The sequence below is a fragment of the Hyla sarda genome, unplaced genomic scaffold, assembly GCF_029499605.1.
Source record: "Hyla sarda isolate aHylSar1 unplaced genomic scaffold, aHylSar1.hap1 scaffold_126, whole genome shotgun sequence".
Lineage (NCBI taxonomy): Eukaryota > Metazoa > Chordata > Amphibia > Anura > Hylidae > Hyla > Hyla sarda.
The window spans coordinates 270,720-292,056 of record NW_026607881.1 but is presented as its reverse complement, the minus strand read 5'-3'; the positions used below and the strand labels follow the sequence as shown (position 1 = coordinate 292,056).

General features: G+C 43.7%; 1 protein-coding gene across 3 annotated transcripts in view; it reads right to left on the bottom strand.

Moving 5' to 3' along the window:
- DNMT3A (DNA methyltransferase 3 alpha) overlaps positions 1-21,337 on the bottom strand; it is a 285,392-nt gene that overhangs the window by 239,930 nt on the left and 24,125 nt on the right. For all 3 annotated transcript variants that reach the window (XM_056551891.1, XM_056551892.1, XM_056551893.1), the window contains exon 3: positions 1,970-2,074. In XM_056551891.1, the coding sequence (XP_056407866.1) occupies positions 1,970-2,074 (105 nt within the window). The remainder of the gene's footprint in view (positions 1-1,969; positions 2,075-21,337) is intronic.

Here is a 21,337-nt window from a genome sequence, read left to right as displayed (position 1 = left end):
ACAGACTACACTAGAGCATACAGGTAATACCAGGTAATATAGTACAGGTGTACAGACTACACTAGAGCATATAGGTAATACCAGGTAATATAATACAGGTGTACAGACTACACTAGAGCATATAGGTAATATAGCATCATTGTGGTGTACCAGACCTATAAAGGTAAATGCAGTAATACCAAGTAATATACATAATACCAGGTAGCATAGCAGACATGCACAGGTAACATAGGTAATTTCAGGTAATACAGCAGAGTTGAGCAGGTAACAGAGGTAATACTAGGTAGCATAGTAGAGTTAGACAGGTAATATAGGGTAAGCAGCCAGACGAGCAGTGAATATAAATGGCGGCTGAATAAATCATGAGCATCCAGCTGGAGCAGAGTTCACAACCTTTTCCACTTGGAAGCGAAACGATGTCAGTGCAGCCGCAGCGCGATCGTGACTCCGCTACAATTAATAATGTTTCCGTCTTTAATTACAGCACAAATGAGCGGGTTTATTATTATTAAAGGATGCTGAGTACAATATACGGGAGCGCCGCACGGAGATAAACCCAAAGGGGGGGGGGGTTCTCATTGGAATAACCTCTTTTTTTGGTATTAAAAAGTCGCACATTTTTGCATAATGGATGAAAAGTCACAAGAGTTTCGCACAAATCATTTAGTCTCTCTAGAGAAAACAACACGAATGTCATGCGGCCCGGTTCGCTTTTTGCATCAGTCGTGATTTGTCAAATGCGACTACGACCACGCATGGAAACTTGACGACATTTAAGCTACTTTGCTGTTCATGAAAAACGTGCCCAGGCATACGGGGTTAAAAAAGAACTAGATTCACACACAGAATGATAAATTCCCCTTAAAGCAGTGGTTTCAAACTGTGGCCCTCCAGATGTTGCAAAATACCCCGATAGCCGAACACCTCCTGTCTGCCTTCTTCAGAGGATCGACACTGTCCCTGAAAGGTAAATCAAGGCTTTCCTCTCATCTCATCCCCTTTGTGCAGTCTTCACACTTTAGTCCTCAAGATGTTGCAGAAATTCAACTCCCAGCATGCTCAGACAGCCTAATACCTGCCTTCTCCAGAGGATGCACACTGTCCCTGAAAGGTAAATCAAGGATACCCACTCATCTCATCCCTCTGTGCAGTCTTCAAACTGTAGTCCTCAAGATGTTGCAAATCTTCAACTCCCAGCATGCCCGGACAGCCGTTGGCTGTCCGGGCATGCTGGGAGTTGAAGTTTTGCAACATTTGGAGGGCCACAGTCTGAGACCACTGCCTTAAAGAGTCCATCCACCAGGACAACCAACACCATCACCACCACAGCTTCTGCGTTAAGCCTTCTGAGACTACTGAAGACCTGCAGAGATACAGCTTAAGCTTTCCTACTATTACAGCACTCAATTTACCAGTCAGGACGCTGTGAAATGTATAAGGACCGCCCACGAGGAGCAATCACAGCAACCATATTGCATTTTAACGGTCGTTTACAGAAAATAGCAATAATTTTTTATACCGTACAAGATGGAGTTGACTCAAGGGCCTAAAAAAGAATCCAGATAGAGCTCTCACCCCCTCCTCGCTATATTCACTCGACAAGGATCCATTAGTGACGGCGCCCTCTAGTGTCCAAGACATCTGGTTTAAAAAATCATGGATGGGTGACTCCTCTCAGAGTCGGCAGTAGAGGTTTATGGATGGTGGAGAATGATAAAATGAGGAAAGTGATAAACGACCATGTGACCTCAAACAACTCCAACCATCAATTCATTGGATTAGGAGTCCACCTATATCCAACATGGGGCTCCAATCTTCATCAACCACCAGCTGGATACGCAGCCAGAAACCATCATAATCCTGGCATACAGCCGTAGGCGGGGGCCAATGTGACGAGAAGCATCATGGCCGTCACCTACATGGTGAGGGTGTCCCAGGGAGACAACCAGAAGAGGAGACCTGAACTCACCATTTCCTGTTTGCGCCTCCTGCCTGGACGACCCACTTTCTTGACGGACCCCCCAACATCCTGCCTGTCTTCTTTGCTTTTCTGCTCCTTGGCATCATCTTCTCCCTGGTAATAAAAATATAGGAGGTTCATCAGATAAAACACAAGGGTGGGAAATAACCTGATCATATATTATATATAGCGCGGTATATGATTTTATCACCTGATCATATATTATACAGTCCAGTATATAATATCATTATCACCTGATCATATATTATACAGTCCAGTATATAATATCATTATCACCTGATCATATATTATACAGTCCAGTATATAATATCATTATCACCTGATCATATATTATACAGTCCAGTATATAATATCATTATCACCTGATCATATATTATACAGTCCAGTACATGATATCATTATCACCTGATCATATATTATACAGTCCAGTATATAATATCATTATCACCTGATCATATATTATACAGTCCAGTATATAATATCATTATCACCTGATCATATATTATACAGTCCAGTATATAATATCATTATCACCTGATCATATATTATACAGTCCAGTACATGATATCATTATCACCTGATCATATATTATACAGTCCAGTATATAATATCATTATCACCTGATCATATATTATACATTCCAGTATATAATATCATTATCACCTGATCATATATTATACAGTCCAGTATATAATATCATTATCACCTGATCATATATTATACAGTCCAGTATATAATATCATTATCACCTGATCATATATTATACAGTCCAGTATAAGATATTATCACCTGATCATATATTATACAGTCTAGTATATAATATCATTATCACCTGATCATATATTATACAGTCCAGTATATGATATTATCACCTGATCACATATTATACAGTCCAGTATATGATATCATTATCACCTGAACATATATTATACAGTCCAGTATATGATATCATCACCTGATCATATATTATATATAGCGCGGTATATGATATTATCACCTGATCATATATTATACAATCCAGTATATGATATCACCTGATCATATATTATACAGTCCAGTATAAGATATTATCACCTGATCATATATTATACAGTCCAGTATATGATATCACCTGATCATATATTATACAGTCCAGTATAAGATATTATCACCTGATCATATATTATACATTCCAGTATATAATATCATTATCTGATCATATATTATACAGTCCAGTATATGATATTATCACCTGATCATATATTATACAGTCCTGTATATGATATCATTATCACACGGTCATGTAGTATACAGTCCAGTATAAGATATTATCACCTGATCATATATTATACAGTCCAGTATATGATATCATTATCACACGGTCATGTAGTATACAGTCTAGTATATGATATTATCACCTGATCATATATTATACAGTCCAGTATATGATATCATTATCACACGGTCATGTAGTATACAGTCCAGTATAAGATATTATCACCTGATCATATATTATACATTCCAGTATATAATATCATTATCTGATCATATATTATGCAGTCTAGTATATGATATCATCACATGGTCATGTAATATACAGTCCAGTATATGATATCATTATCTGATCATATATTATACAGTCTCGTATATGACATCATTATCACACGGTCATGTAGTATACAATCTAGTATTGGAGATAATTATCAGATCATATATCATACAGTCCAGTATATGATATCATTATCCCATGGTCATGTAGTATACAGTCCAGTATATAATATCATTATCACCTGATCATATATCATACAGTCCAGTACATATCATTATCTGATCATATATTATACAGTCCAGTATATGATATCATTATCACATGGTCATGTAGTATACAGTCCAGTATATAATATAATTATCATATATTATACAGTCCAGTATTTGATATCATTATCACATGGTCATGTAGTATACAGTCCAGTATATGATATCATTATCTGATCATATATTATACAGTCCAGTATATGATATCATTATCACACGGCCATGTAGTATACAGTCCAGTATATAATATCATTATCACCTCATCATATATTATACAGTCCAATATATGATATCATTATCTGATCATATATTATACAGTCTAGTATATGATATCATTATCACACGGTCATGTAGTATACAGTCCAGTATATGATATTATCTCCTGATCATATATCATACAGTCCAGTATATGATATCATTATCACATGGTCATATATTATACAGTCCAGTATATGATATTATCACCTGATCATATATTATACAGTCCTGTATATGATATCATTATCACATGGTCATGTAGTATACAGTCCAGTATATAATATTATCACCTGATCATATATTATACAGTCCTGTATATGATATCATTATCACATGGTCATATATTATACAGTCCAGTATATGATATTATCACCTGATCATATATTATACAGTCCTGTATATGATATCATTATCACACGGTCATGTAGTATACAGTCCAGTATATGATATTATCTCCTGATCATATATCATACAGTCCAGTATATGATATCATTATCACATGGTCATATATTATACAGTCCAGTATATGATATTATCACCTGATGATATATTATACAGTCCTGTATATGATATCATTATCACATGGTCATGTAGTATACAGTCCAGTATATGATATTATCACCTGATCATATATTATACAGTCCAGTATATGATATCATTATCACATGGTCATATATTATACAGTCCAGTATATGATATTATCACCTGATCATATATTATACAGTCCTGTATATGATATCATTATCACATGGTCATGTAGTATACAGTCCAGTATATGATATTATCACCTGATCATATATTATACAGTCCTGTATATGATATCATTATCACATGGTCATGTAGTATACAGTCCAGTATAAGATATTATCACCTGATCATATATTATACAGTCCTGTATATGATATCACCTGATCATATATTATACAGTCTGGTATATGATATCATTATCACACGGTCATGTAGTATACAGTCCAGTATATGATATCATTATCTGATCATATATTATACAGTCTAGTATATGATATCATTATCACACGGTCATGTAGTATATAGTCCAGTATATGATATTATCTCCTGATCATATATCATACAGTCCAGTATATGATATCATTATCACATGGTCATATATTATACAGTCCAGTATATGATATTATCACCTTATATATTATACAGTCTGGTATATGATATCATTATAACACGGTCATGTAGTATACAGTCCAGTATATGATATTATTATCTGATCATATATTATACAGTCCAGTATATGATATTATCACCTGATCATATATTATACAGTCCTGTATATGATATCATTATCACATCGTCATGTAGTATACAGTCCAGTATATGATATTATCACCTGATCATATATTATACAGTCCTGTATATGATATCACCTGATCATATATTATACAGTCTGGTATATGATATCATTATCACATGGTCATGTAGTATACAGTCCAGTATATGATATTATTATCTGATCATATATTATACAGTCCAGTATATGGTATCATTATCACCTGATCATATATTATACAGTCCAGTATATGATATCATTATCACATGGTCATGTAGTATATAGTCCAGTATATGATATTATCACCTGATCATATATTATACAGTCCAGTATATGATATCATTATCACATGGTCATGTAGTATACAGTCCAGTATATGATATTATCACCTGATCATATATTATACAGTCCAGTATATGGTATCATTATCACATGGTCATGTAGTATATAGTCCAGGCCCATAATATATTGGTATACACTGGTGAGGTTATACAGAGGCCGGTATAGTCAGCAGAAGCTCCTGAGATGTGGGATCTAGGTCACTGCCCAGCGGGCGCTAACACTAAACACACACACTGGGCCGTGTTATGACAAGGGGGCGGTATAATCTCCGGGCAGCTGTCCTCATGACCACAGGATGAATATGTGCGGAGGATACAGAATTCCACCTATTATTAGGAGCATACATAGGACCCCGTGCTGAGACACCCTGTAACCCTCCAGAGCTGCACTCACAATACTGCTTCCTCAGGGTACAAGAAGTGATAGAGACGAGTCAGCACAAGTCTATTAGAGGAGACCGGATCACCAGGGGCCACGTGCCGCTCATTGTCTTCACGATTTATTTAAAGGGAATGGCAGCGGCTGCCAAGGATTTCTAGAAGCGTTTCCATCTGACTGAGGCCGCGTGTTCTCGGTTATGGAGGAGAACCTGCTGAGTGACAATAAGCAATGGTCAAGAAAAGAACATGGCGCAAGAGAAGAGCCACAAAGACTTCTGCTCCTTACCTCTTCAGCTAGCCGATCAACAAATGGTTAATCCCCCCCAAACTTATAGTAATAAGTAGGATCCTGAGCAGCGGGATCTACCAGGGACTAAAGTATGGGTGATCTTATCTAACCCGTCCTCACTCTTCTGCAGAGGATCACAGGATCCCGGTGTATTAGTGGATCACAGGATCCCGGTGTATTAGAGGATCACAGGATCCTGGTGTATTAGAGGATCACAGGATCCTGGTGTATTAGAGGATCACAGGATCCTGGTGTATTAGAGGATCACAGGATCCTGGTGTATTAGAGGATCACAGGATCCTGGTGTATTAGAGGACCACAGGATCCTGGTGTATTAGAGGATCACAGGATCCTGGTGTATTAGAGGATCACAGGATCCTGGTGTATTAGAGGATCACAAGATCCTGGTGTATTAGAGGATCACAGGATCCTGGTGTATTAGAGGATCACAAGATCCCGGTGTATTAGAGGATCACAAGATCCCGGTGTATTAGAGGATCACAAGATCCCGGTGTATTAGAGGATCACAGGATCCCGGTGTATTAGAGGACCACAGGATCCTGGTGTGATAGAGGATCACAGGATGCTGGTGTATTAGAGGATCACAGGATGCTGGTGTATTAGAGGATCACAGGATCCTGGTGTATTAGAGGATCACAGGATCCTGGTGTATTAGAGGATCACAGGATCCTGGTTTATTAGAGGATCACAGGATCCTGGTGTATTAGAGGACCACAGGATCCTGGTGTATTAGAGGACCACAGGATCCTGGTGTATTAGAGGACCACAGGATCCTAGTGTATTAGAGGATCACAGGATCCTGGTGTATTAGAGGATCACAGGATCCTGGTGTATTAGAGGATCACAGGATCCTGGTATATTAGAGGATCACAGGATCCTGGTGTATTAGAGGATCACAGGATCCTGGTGTATTAGAGGATCACAGGATCCTGGTGTATTAGAGGATCACAGGATCCTGGTGAATTAGAAGATCACAGGATCCTGGTGTATTAGAGGATCACAGGATCCTGGTGTATTAGAGGATCACAGGATCCTGGTGTATTAGAGGATCACAGGATCCTGGTGTATTACAGGATTCTGGTGTATTAGGGGACCACAGGATCCTGGTGTATTAGAGGACCACAGGATCCTGGTGTATTAGAGGATCACAGGATCCTGGTGTATTAGAGGATCACAGGATCCTGGTGTATTAGAGGATCACAGGATCCTGGTGTATTAGAGGATCACAGGATCCTGGTGTATTAGAGGATCACAGGATCCTGGTGTTATAGAGGATCACAAGATCCCGGTGTATTAGAGGATCACAAGATCCCGGTGTATTAGAGGATCACAAGATCCTGGTGTATTAGAGGATCACAGGATCCCGGTGTATTAGAGGACCACAGGATCCTGGTGTGATAGAGGATCACAGGATGCTGGTGTATTAGAGGATCACAGGATGCTGGTGTATTAGAGGATCACAGGATCCTGGTGTATTAGAGGATCACAGGATCCTGGTGTATTAGAGGATCACAGGATCCTGGTTTATTAGAGGATCACAGGATCCTGGTATATTAGAGGATCACAGGATCCTGGTGTATTAGAGGATCACAGGATCCTGGTGTATTAGAGGATCACAGGATCCTGGTGTATTAGAGGATCACAGGATCCTGGTGAATTAGAAGATCACAGGATCCTGGTGTATTAGAGGATCACAGGATCCTGGTGTATTAGAGGATCACAGGATCCTGGTGTATTAGAGGATCACAGGATCCTGGTGTATTACAGGATTCTGGTGTATTAGGGGACCACAGGATCCTGGTGTATTAGAGGACCACAGGATCCTGGTGTATTAGAGGATCACAGGATCCTGGTGTATTAGAGGATCACAGGATCCTGGTGTATTAGAGGATCACAGGATCCTGGTGTATTAGAGGATCACAGGATCCTGGTGTATTAGAGGATCACAGGATCCTGGTGTTATAGAGGATCACAAGATCCCGGTGTATTAGAGGATCACAAGATCCCGGTGTATTAGAGGATCACAAGATCCTGGTGTATTAGAGGATCACAGGATCCCGGTGTATTAGAGGACCACAGGATCCTGGTGTATTAGAGGATCACAGGATCCTGGTGTATTAGAGGATCACAGGATCCTGGTGTATTAGAGGATCACAAGATCCTGGTGTATTAGAGGATCACAGGATCCCGGTGTATTAGAGGACCACAGGATCCTGGTGTATTAGAGGATCACAGGATCCTGGTGTATTAGAGGATCACAGGATCCTGGTGTATTAGAGGATCACAGGATCCTGGTGTATTACAGGATTCTGGTGTATTAGGGGACCACAGGATCCTGGTGTATTAGGGGACCACAGGATCCTGGTGTATTAGGGGACCACAGGATCCTGGTGTATTAGAAGATCACAGGATCCTGGTGTATTAGAAGATCACAGGATCCTGGTGTATTAGAAGATCACAGGATCCTGGTGTATTAGAAGATCACAGGATCCTGGTGTATTAGAAGATCACAGGATCCTGGTGTATTAGAAGATCACAGGATCCTGGTGTATTAGAAGATCACAGGATCCTGGTGTATTAGAAGATCACAGGATCCTGGTGTATTAGAGGATCACAGGATCCTGGTGTATTAGAGCATCACAGGATCCTGGTGTATTAGAGCATCACAGGATCCTGGTGTATTAGAGCATCACAGGATCCTGGTGTATTAGAGCATCACAGGATCCTGGTGTATTAGAGCATCACAGGATCCTGGTGTATTAGAGCATCACAGGATCCTGGTGTATTAGAGCATCACAGGATCCTGGTGTATTAGAGCATCACAGGATCCTGGTGTATTAGTGGATCACAGGATGCTGGTGTATTAGAGGATCACAGGATGCTGGTGTATTAGAGGATCACAGGATGCTGGTGTATTAGAGCATCACAGGATCCTGGTGTTATAGAGGATCACAAGATCCTGGTGTATTAGAGGATCACAGGATCCTGGTGTATTAGAGGACCACAGGATCCTGGTGTATTAGAGGATCACAGGATCCTGGTGTATTAGAGGACCACAGGATCCTGGTGTATTAGAGGATCACAGGATCCTGGTGTATTAGAGGATCACAGGATCCTGGTGTATTAGAGGATCACAGGATCCTGGTGTATTAGAAGATCACAGGATCATGGTGTATTAGAGGATCACAGGATCCTGGTGTATTAGAGGATCACAGGATCCTGGTGTATTAGAAGAGCACAGGATCCTGGTGTATTAGAGGATCACAGGATCCTGGTGTATTAGAGGATCACAGGATCCTGGTGTTATAGAGAATCACAAGATCCTGGTGTATTAGAGGATCACAGGATCCTGGTATTATAGAGGATCACAGGACCCTGGTGTATAAGAGGATCACAAGATCATGGAGTATTAGAAGATCACAGAATTCTGGTGTATTAGAGGATCACAGGATCCTGGTGTATTAGAGGATCAGAGGATCCTGGTGTTATAGAGGATCACAGGATTCTGGTGTATTAGAGGATCAGAGGATCCTGGTGTATTAGAGGATCACAGGATCCTGGTGTATTAGAGGATCAGAGGATCCTGGTGTTATAGAGGATCACAGGATTCTGGTGTATTAGAGGATCACAGGATCCTGGTGTATTAGAGGATCACAGGATCCTGGCGTATTAGAGGATCACAGGGTCCTGGTGTATTAGAGGATCACAGAATTCTGGTGTATTAGAGGATCACAGAATTCTGGTGTATTAGAGGATCACAGGATCCTGGTGTATTAGAAGATCACAGGATCCTGGTGTATTAGAGGATCACAGGGTCCTGGTGTATTAGAGGATCACAGGATCTAAGATGGTGATAGACATCCAGAGAGCAGATCTTGTTACTGATACATTCCCATCAGGTTCCTTATTAGAATTTATTTATTCCGACATGTTTCCCCCATCATATATACACATGGCCTCCTCAGGGAATATTGAGTGGGTGTCCCAACTATTGAGTGTAGTCGTCAGCTAATTGTGATTATGGCCAGAACGTACGTTCTCTACCACCAGGGAGGCCTCTACGTTCTCTCACACTCAGTTTTCTACTCTTGGCTCCTCACCAGCTAAATCTTTACTGCAAAACGGAGTCAAACCAGGTAACAGAGACTGTGAGAGGCCAAAGGAAACCCCACCTCCGAGTGCAGCTCATATAACATCTGACTCCAAGAGCAGCGCTCATGTATCAGGATGAGAAACACCAGCTGTAAGCTGAACTGAGAGGGAGATGACAGAGAAGTATGCTGGAGATAAGCGGCACAGAGGAAAAAGCATCAGAACAGAGGACAGAAGCGGGAATCCAGGAGGGACATAAGTGCAACGAGGAGACACAGGAGCTCAGAGAGAACAGAGACAGGAGCTCAGAGAGGACAGAGACAGGAGCTCAGAGAGGACAGAGACAGGAGCTCAGAGAGAACAGAGACAGGAGCTCAGAGAGGACAGAGTAAGGAGCTCAGAGAGGACAGAGACAGAAGCTCTGAGAGGACAGAGACAGGAGCTCAGAGAGGACAGAGTCAGGAGTTCAGAGAGAACAGAGACAGGAGCTCAGAGAGAACAGAGAAAGGAGCTCAGAGAGGACAGAGACAGGAGCTCAGAGAGGACAGAGACAGGAGCTCAGAGAGGACAGAGACAGGAGCTCAGAGAGGACAGAGTCAGGAGCTCAGAGAGGACAGAGACAGGAGCTCAGAGAGGACAGAGACAGGAGCTCAGAGAGGACAGAGTCAGGAGCTCAGAGAGGACAGAGTCAGGAGCTCAGAGAGGACAGAGACAGGAGCTCAGAGAGGACAGAGACAGGAGCTCAGAGAGGACAGAGACAGGAGCTCCGAGAGGACAGAGACAGAAGCTCTGAGAGGACAGAGACAGGAGCTCAGAGAGGACAGAGTCAGGAGCTCAGAGAGAAAAGAGACAGGAGCTCAGAGAGAACAGAGACAGGAGCTCAGAGAGAACAGAGACAGGAGCTCAGAGAGGACAGAGACAGGAGCTCAGAGAGGACAGAGACAGGAGCTCAGAGAGGACAGAGTCAGGAGCTCAGAGAGAACAGAGACAGAAGCTCAGAGAGGACAGAGACAGGAGCTCAGAGAGAACAGAGACAGGAGCTCAGAGAGGACAGAGACAGGAGCTCAGAGAGGACAGAGACAGGAGCTCAGAGAGGACAGAGTCATGAGCTCAGAGAGATCAGAGACAGGAGCTCAGAGAGAACAGAGACAGAAGCTCAGAGAGGACAGAGACAGGAGCTCAGAGAGGACAGAGACAGGAGCTCAGAGAGGACAGAGACAGGAGCTCAGAGAGGACAAAGACAGAAGCTCAGAGAGGACAGAGACAGGAGCTCAGAGAAGACAGAGACAGGAGCTCAGAGAGGACAAAGACAGAAGCTCAGAGAGGACAGAGACAGGAGCTCAGAGAGGACAGAGTCAGGAGCTCAGAGAGAACAGAGACAGAAGCTCAGAGAGGACAGAGACAGGAGCTCAGAGAGAACAGAGACAGGAGCTCAGAGAGGACAGAGACAGGAGCTCAGAGAGGACAGAGACAGGAGCTCAGAGAGGACAGAGTCAGGAGCTCAGAGAGATCAGAGACATGAGCTCAGAGAGAACAGAGACAGGAGCTCAGAGAGGACAGAGACAGGAGCTCAGAGAGGACAAAGACAGAAGCTCAGAGAGGACAGAGACAGAAGCTCAGAGAGGACAGAGACAGGAGCTCAGAGAGGACAAAGACAGAAGCTCAGAGAGGACAAAGACAGAAGCTCAGAGAGGACAGAGACATATCTATAGAGAAACGAGACAACAGAAGGGACAGAGAAAAAACTATAGGGAAATCAGAAGACAGAACGGACAGAAGTACAGAAAAATTGGGAGAAGTCAGAAGGGACATGTAGGGGATATAGAGAAAAAGAGAACATAGAGGGGACAGAAGAAGATAAAGGAAGTGGCAGAGAGAAGGCACAGAGCAGGATGTGGACTAAGATAAATTGGCTGGAATAGGAGGTGGTTATACAGTACAGTCATGTAGAGCGCCCCCTTATATTGAGGGATGGGTCTGGTGCGGTAAGTCTGTGAGATGGGGGGGGGGGATAATATAACCGTGGACCAGTCACCCGCTCGGTGCTGAAGCCCCCTTTATTCTCCCAGCACAGAGCGGTATTGGCAGGTGACGTGTAAATATCTGGATAATGGGAAACACATGTGCCGGTGAATGGAGAGGGTTTACGGCGCTGGTGAGCCCTGCGGTGAATTTGGCCGCAGTGTCAAACATCTGGCCGTCTCCTCCACCCACCACCTACACTATTTGTCTTTACATTTTCCCTTTACTGTAACCTCTCGGCTGCCAGGAGAAAGCACTATTCATAGGAGAGTGTAGCTGTGGCGTAGCATGTGTCATGCTATACAGATGTAGCAGAGCTGGGACAACTTGTGGTGAACTCACAATGTATAATATGTGGTGTTACATAAGACGGAGCGTAAACCTAGTAGAATTTGCTCATCTTTCAACACAATGTACAAACAATACAACCTAAAACAATACCTGACATATTCAGCACTGCTACATCACTGCTTATCCTTCATATAAGATAGACATAGTTATAAGGCTATCCTTCATATAAGGTAGGGATAGGTATAAGGCTATCCTTCATATAAGGTAGGGATAGGTATAAGGCTATCCTTCACATAAGGTAGGGATAGGTATAAGGCTATCCTTCATATAAGGTAGGGATAGGTATAAGACTATCCTTCATATAAGGTAGGGATAGGTATAAGGCTCTCCTTCATATAAGGTAGGGATAGGTATAAGACTATCCTTCATATAAGATAGACATAGTTATAAGGCTATCCTTCATATAAGATAGAGATAGGTATAAGGCTATCCTTCATATAAGGTAGGGATAGGTATAAGGCTATCCTTCATATAAGATAGAGATAGGTATAAGGCTATCCTTCATATAAGGTAGGGATAGGTATAAGGCTATCCTTCATATAAGGTAGGGATAGGTATAAGACTATCCTTCATATAAGATAGACATAGTTATAAAGCTATCCTTCATATAAGGTAGGGATAGGTATAAGACTATCCTTCATATAAGATAGACATAGTTATAAGGCTATCCTTCATATAAGGTAGGGATAGGTATAAGGCTATCCTTCATATAAGGTAGGGACTAGGACTATTCAGACTATCGGGCAGACTAGATAGGCCAAATGGTTCTTATCTGCCGACACATTCTGTGTTTCTATGAGGTATTCCCACATGAGCCACAAATATCCCCTATGACCATCCAAAGATATCTCTATAGCCTCATAACACCATCCACCAGACATGACCATCACCTCCTAAACATCAACACTCAACACCTCAAGACTGCTATAAAACATCTCCATGACCCCCATGGCCGTCAACATATATCACTATCATCTCAAGACCATCACCAAACATCACCATAACCTAAAGACCGCTATAAAACCTCACCATAACCTCAAGACCACTCAAGAACTCAAAACCAACACCAAAAAAATCCCCATCCCTGTATAACTATGACCATACACCGTCATGGCCTCATAACCATTATAAGAAATCATCTTGACATCACTAGACATCACCCCATGTCCTCATAACCATCCACCAGACATGACCATTACCTTCTAACCATTAACACTCATCACCTCAAAACCACACGACATCACCGTAACCTCAAGACCACTATAAAATATCACCCCAACCTTAAGACCACTATCAAACATCATCATAGCCTCAAGACCAATATGAAACATCACCATGACCTCATAACCATCAGCAGACATCACCGTGACCTCATAACCATCAGCAGACATCACCGTGACCTCATAACCATCAGCAGACATCACCGTGACCTCATAACCATCAGCAGACATCACCATGACCTCACCATGACCTCATAACCCTCAGCAGACATCACTTTGACCTCATAACCATCAGCAGACATCACCATGACCTCATAACCCTCAGCAGACATCACCATGACCTCATAACCATCAGCAGACATCACCATGACCTCATAACCATCAGCAGACATCACCATGACCTCATAACCCTCAGCAGACATCACTTTGACCTCATAACCATCAGCAGACATCACCATGACCTCATAACCCTCAGCAGACATCATCATGACCACATAACCCTCAGCAGACATCACTGTGACCTCATAACCCTCAGCAGACATCACTGACCCCATAACCATCAGCAGACATCACTGTGATCTCATAACCATCAGCAGATATCACTGACCTTATAACCATCAACAGACAACACTGTGACCTCCTAACCCTCAGCAGACATCACTGCGACTTCATAACTATCAGCAGACATCACTGTGACCTCATAACCATCAGCAGAAATCACTGTGATCTCATTACCATCAGCAGATATCACTGACCTCATAACCATCAACAGACATAACTGTGACCTCATAACCCTCAGCAGACATCACTGTGACCTTATAACCCTCAGCAGACATCACTGTGACCTCATAACCCTCAGCAGACATCACCATGACCTCATAACCATCAGCAGACATCACTGTGATCTCATAACCATCACCAGACATCACTGCAACCTCATAACCCTCAGCAGACATCACTATGACCTCATAACCATCACCAGACATCACTGCAACCTGATAACCCTCAGCAGACATCACTGTGACCTCATAACCCTAAGCAGACATCACTGTGACCTCATAACCCTCAGCAGACATCACTGTGACTTCATAACTATCAGCAGACATAACTGTGACCTCATAACCCTCAGCAGACATCACTGCGACTTCATAACTATCAGCAGACATAACTGTGACCTCATAACCCTCAGCAGACATCACTGTGACCTCATAACCCTCAGCAGACATCACTGTGACCTCATAACCCTCAGCAGACATCACCATGACCTCATAACCCTCAGCAGACATCACTGTGACCTCATAACCAACACCAGACATCACTGCAACCTCATAACCCTCAGCAGACATCACTGTGACCTCATAACTCTAAGCAGACATCACTGTGACCTCATAACCCTCAGCAGACATCACTGTGACCTCATAACCCTCAGCAGACATCACTTTGACCTCATAACCATCAGCAGACATCACTGCGACTTCATAACTATCAGCAGACATAACTGTGACCTCATAACCCTCAGCAGACATCACTGTGACCTCATAACCCTCAGCAGACATCACTGCGACTTCATAACTATCAGCAGACATAACTGTGACCTCATAACCCTCAGCAGACATCACTGTGACCTCATAACCCTCAGCAGACATCACTGTGACCTCATAACCCTCAGCAGACATCACCATGACCTCATAACCCTCAGCAGACATCACTGTGACCTCATAACCAACACCAGACATCACTGCAACCTCATAACCCTCAGCAGACATCACTGTGACCTCATAACTCTAAGCAGACATCACTGTGACCTCATAACCCTCAGCAGACATCACTGTGACCTCATAACCCTCAGCAGACATCACTGTGATCTCACAACCATCGGCAGACATCAACCTGACCTCATAACCATCAGCAGACATCACTGTGACCTCATAACCCTCAGCAGACATCACTGTGACCTCATAACCCTAAGCAGACATAACTGTGACCTCATAACCCTCAGCAGACATCACTGTGACCTCATAACCCTCAGCAGACATCACTGTGATCTCACAACCATCGGCAGACATCAACCTGACCTCATAACCATCAGCAGACATCACTGTGATCTCATAACCCTCAGCAGACATCACTGTGACCTCATAACCATCAGCAGACATCACCATGACCTCATAACCCTCAGCAGACATCACTTTGACCTCATAACCATCAGCAGACATCACTGCGACTTCATAACTATCAGCAGACATAACTGTGACCTCATAACCCTCAGCAGACATCACTGTGACCTCATAACCCTCAGCAGACATCACCATGACCTCATAACCCTCAGCAGACATCACTGTGACCTCATAACCAACACCAGACATCACTGCAACCTCATAACCCTCAGCAGACATCACTGTGACCTCATAACTCTAAGCAGACATCACTGTGACCTCATAACCCTCAGCAGACATCACTGTGACCTCATAACCCTCAGCAGACATCACTGTGATCTCATAACCCTCAGCAGACATCACTGTGACCTCATATCCATCAGCAGACATCACTGTGACCTCATAACCATCAGCAGACATCACTGTGACCTCATAACCCTCAGCAGACATCACCATGACCTCATAACCATCAGCAGACATCACTGTGACCTCATAACCCTCAGCAGACATCACTGTGACCTCATAACCCTCAGCAGACATCACTGTGATCTCACAACCATCGGCAGACATCAACCTGACCTCATAACCATCAGCAGACATCACTGTGATCTCATAACCCTCAGCAGACATCACTGTGACCTCATAACCATCAGCAGACATCACCATGACCTCATATCCATCAGCAGACATCACCATGACCTCATAACCCTCAGCAGACATCACTTTGACCTCATAACCATCAGCAGACATCACTGTGACCTCATAACCCTCAGCAGACATCACTGTGACCTCATAACCCTCAGCAGACATCACTGTGACCTCATAACCCTCAGCAGACATCACTGTGATCTCACAACCATCGGCAGACATCAACCTGACCTCATAACCATCAGCAGACATCACTGTGATCTCATAACCCTCAGCAGACATCACTGTGACCTCATAACCATCAGCAGACATCACCATGACCTCATATCCATCAGCAGACATCACCATGACCTCATAACCCTCAGCAGACATCACTTTGACCTCATAACCATCAGCAGACATCACTGTGACCTCATAACCCTCAGCAGACATCACTGTGACCTCATAACCCTCAGCAGACATCACTGTGACCTCATAACTATCGGTCCTAATTGCTGAGTCCTGGAGAGACTTCAGCACCATATGTAATAACCTTCAGGGACCGTATTCCTAGACATATCTTCTAGTAATATTCAATCTTGGGGCAGCACAAATGAGTCACATATAATAACTTCCCATGATCGTATCTTTATTGTAAAACAATATGATGTAACTATTCCGTAATGATAGTAAAGGGCGAGCAGGGTCGGAGGGGGAATCTTGACCCATTAACTAAAATGATTCTCAGGAATAATAAAAGTCTTCCAGACAAATATCTGCTTTACATGGTGCTTCTTCTGATCTCACGAGCTCTATTGTTGTCTACTAAGCCAAGTACCTCCAATACAAACCATATAAAAATAATAATATACATCAAAGTACCCCCCAGGCTACATCATACATTCTGCTGATCTACTGAAATTGAAGGAGAACAATGCAAGTACCTGTGGAAGCACGATGTGTACCCCGGGGTGCACATACCACAGGCTGAATCTAGGCTCTAGATGTCCGGTTCAGTCCTATGTTCTACAGTTTGGCCAGGACAGTAATATAATCTTCCTATGGGACAGTCAAATGCTTTGGTTCTCTGCTCGGCCAGTCAATCCCTCTGGTTCTGTGTTGGGCCGGTCTGACTTCAATTTTCTAGTCCTAAATATTCAGCCTTAATCTCTTGTTGGGTCACCGTGATCCTCTGGTTCTCCATTGGAAAGATTCGGTCTCCTGGTCCTCTGATAAACCAGAGCAGTCCTCTGGACCTCTTCAAGTCCATGCTCATCCTTATGTTGGGCTACTTCAACTTCCTCAACTACCTGAACTTGCCAGGCCAGTTCAGCTCTCAGGTCCTCTCCTGGGTCACTACAAAGGACTTCACAGCGATCCACAGGTCCTTATCTGAGAAAGTCTGAACCACATGTCCTCCTCTAGTATAGATTGAGCCATGAGTCTCCCTCGGGGACAGAATGATCCACAGGTCCTCATCTGGGATAGTCTGAAGCACAGGTCCTTCTCTGGGATAGTCTGAAGCACAGGTCCTCCTCTGGGATAGTCTGAAGCACAGGTCCTCCTCTGGGATAGTCTGAAGCACAGGTCCTCCTCTGGGATAGTCTGAGGCACAGGTCCTCCTCTGGGATAGTCTGAAGCACAGGTCCTCCTCTGGGATAGTCTGAAGCACAGGTCCTCCTCTGGGATAGCCTGAACCACAGGTCCTTCCCTGGGATAGTCTGAACCACAGGTCCTCCTCTGGGATAGTCTAAAGCACAGGTCCTCCTCTGGGATAGCCTGAACCACAGGTCCTCCTCTGGGATAGCCTGAACCACAGGTCCTCCTCTGGGATAGCCTGAACCACAGGTCCTCCTCTCGGATAGCCTGAACCACAGGTCCTTCTCTGGGATAGCCTGAACCACAGGTCCTCCTCTGGGATAGTCTGAAGCACAGGTCCTCCTCTGGGATAGTCTGAAGCACAAGTCCTCCTCTGGGATAGCCTGAAGCACAGGTCCTTCCCTGGGATAGTCTGAACAACAGGTCCTCCTCTGGGATAGTCTGAACCACAGGTCCTCCTCTGGGATAGTCTAAAGCACAGGTCCTCCTCTGGGATAGTCTAAAGCACAGGTCCTCCTCTGGGATAGCCTGAACCACAGGTCCTCCTCTGGGATAGCCTGAACCACAGGTCCTCCTCTGGGATAGCCTGAACCACAGGTCCTCCTCTGGGATAGCCTGAACCACAGGTCCTCCTCTGGAATAGTTTGAAGCACAGGTCCTCCTCTGGGATAGCCTGAACCACAGGTCCTCCTATGGGATAGCCTGAACCACAGGTCCTCCTATGGGATAGCCTGAACCACAGGTCCTCCTATGGGATAGCCTGAACCACAGGTCCTCCTCTGGAATAGTTTGAAGCACAGGTCCTCCTCTGGGATAGTCTGAAACACAGGTCCTCCTCTGGGATAGTCTGAAGCACAGGTCCTCCTCTGGGATAGTCTGAAGCACAGGTCCTCCTCTGGGATAGTCTAAAGCACAGGTCCTCCTCTGGGATAGTCTGAAGCACAGGTCCTCCTCTGGGATAGTGTGAACCACAGGTCCTCCTCTGGGATAGCCTGAACCACAGGTCCTCCTCTGGAATAGCCTGAACCACAGGTCCTTCTCTGGGATAGTGTGAAGCACAGATCCTCCTCTGGGATAGCCTGAACCACAGGTCCTCCTCTGGAATAGCCTGAATCACGTCCTCCTCTGGAATAGCCTGAACCACAGGTCCTCCTCTGGAATAGCCTGAACCACAGGTCCTCCTCTGGGATAGCCTGAAGCACAGGTCCTCCTCTGGGATAGTCTGAAGCACAGGTCCTCCTCTGGGATAGTATGAAGCACAGGTCCTCCTCTGGAATAGCTTGAACCACAGGTCCTCCTCTGGGATAGTCTGAAATACAGGTCCTCCTCTGGGATAGTCTGAAGAACAGGTCCTCCTCTTGGGATAGTCTGAACCACAGGTCCTCCTCTGGGATAACCTGAACCACAGGTCCTACTCTGGGATAACCTGAACTTCAGGTCCTCCTCTGGGATAGCCTGAACCACAGGTCCTCCTCTGGGATAGTCTGAAGCACAGGTCCTCTCCTCTGGAATAGCCTGAACCACAGGTCCTCTCCTCTGGAATAGCCTGAACCACAAATCCTCCTCTGGAATAGCCTGAACAACAGGTACTTCTCTGGGATAGTCTGAAGCACAGGTCCTCCTCTGGGATAGTCTGAAGCACAGGTCCTCCTCAGGGATAGTTTGAAGCACAGGTCCTTCTCTGGGATAGTCTGAAGCACAGGTACTTCTCAGGGACAGTCTGAACCACAGGTACTTCTCTAGGATAGTCTTAACTAGAAGAGCTTACCCCTGAGGACAGCTCAATATATACCAAAATACACTCAATAAAAACCATAGGTTCTCCCCTCTTATAGGATAAATCACAGGTTCTCCCCTCTTATAGGATAAATCACAGGTTCTCCTCTCTTACAGCCTAAATCACAGGTTCTCCTCTCCTATAGCCTAAAGAACAAGTTCTCCTCTCTTATAGAATAAATCACAAGTTCTTCTCTGGTATAGATCACTCCACAGGTCATCTGGCTGACCATTTCCTCCATTATCTGAAGCCATAGTCTTCTATAAGACAAAGACATATTGTATTCAATACAATGGGAGAAGGGTGTATGACAACTTATAGATAAAATATTATAACTGAGGTACAAGCAGCGGGTTTACTTAGCACCTTGTGAGTAATGGAGAATACAGGGATAGATGGAGAAGGTAAGTGAGGGTTATGGATCTTATGTATTCTATTCTATATTCACTGTACACCTACTAATCCTGGCGAGGCCTCACCCTGGGTTGCGCACCTGTTATGCACACGCCTTATTATCCGTAACGTCTGCGTCTTACAGGGAAACTCCCAAATTTGTTTTCTAGCCTTGAGGGTGTAAATAAGTTACTGAATCCTGTCATAAGACACAACGTATAAGACAGAGCCATGTGTACACAACATATAACACAGAGCCATGTGTACACAACATATAACACAGAGCCATGTGTACACAACATATAAGACAGAGCCATGTGTACACAACATATAAGACAGAGCCATGTGTACACAACATATAACACAGAGCCATGTGTACACAACATATAAGACAGAACCATGTGTACACAACATATAAGACAGAACCATGTGTACACAACATATAACACAGAGCCATGTGTACACAACATATAAGACAGAGCCATGTGTACACAACATATAAGACAGAGCCATGTGTACACAACATATAAGACAGAACCATGTGTACACAACATATAAGACAGAACCATGTGTACACAACATATAAGACAGAGCCATGTGTACACAACATATAAGACAGAGCCATGTGTACACAACATATAAGACAGAACCATGTGTACACAACATATAAGACAGAACCATGTGTACACAACATATAAGACAGAACCATGTGTACACAACATATAAGACAGAGCC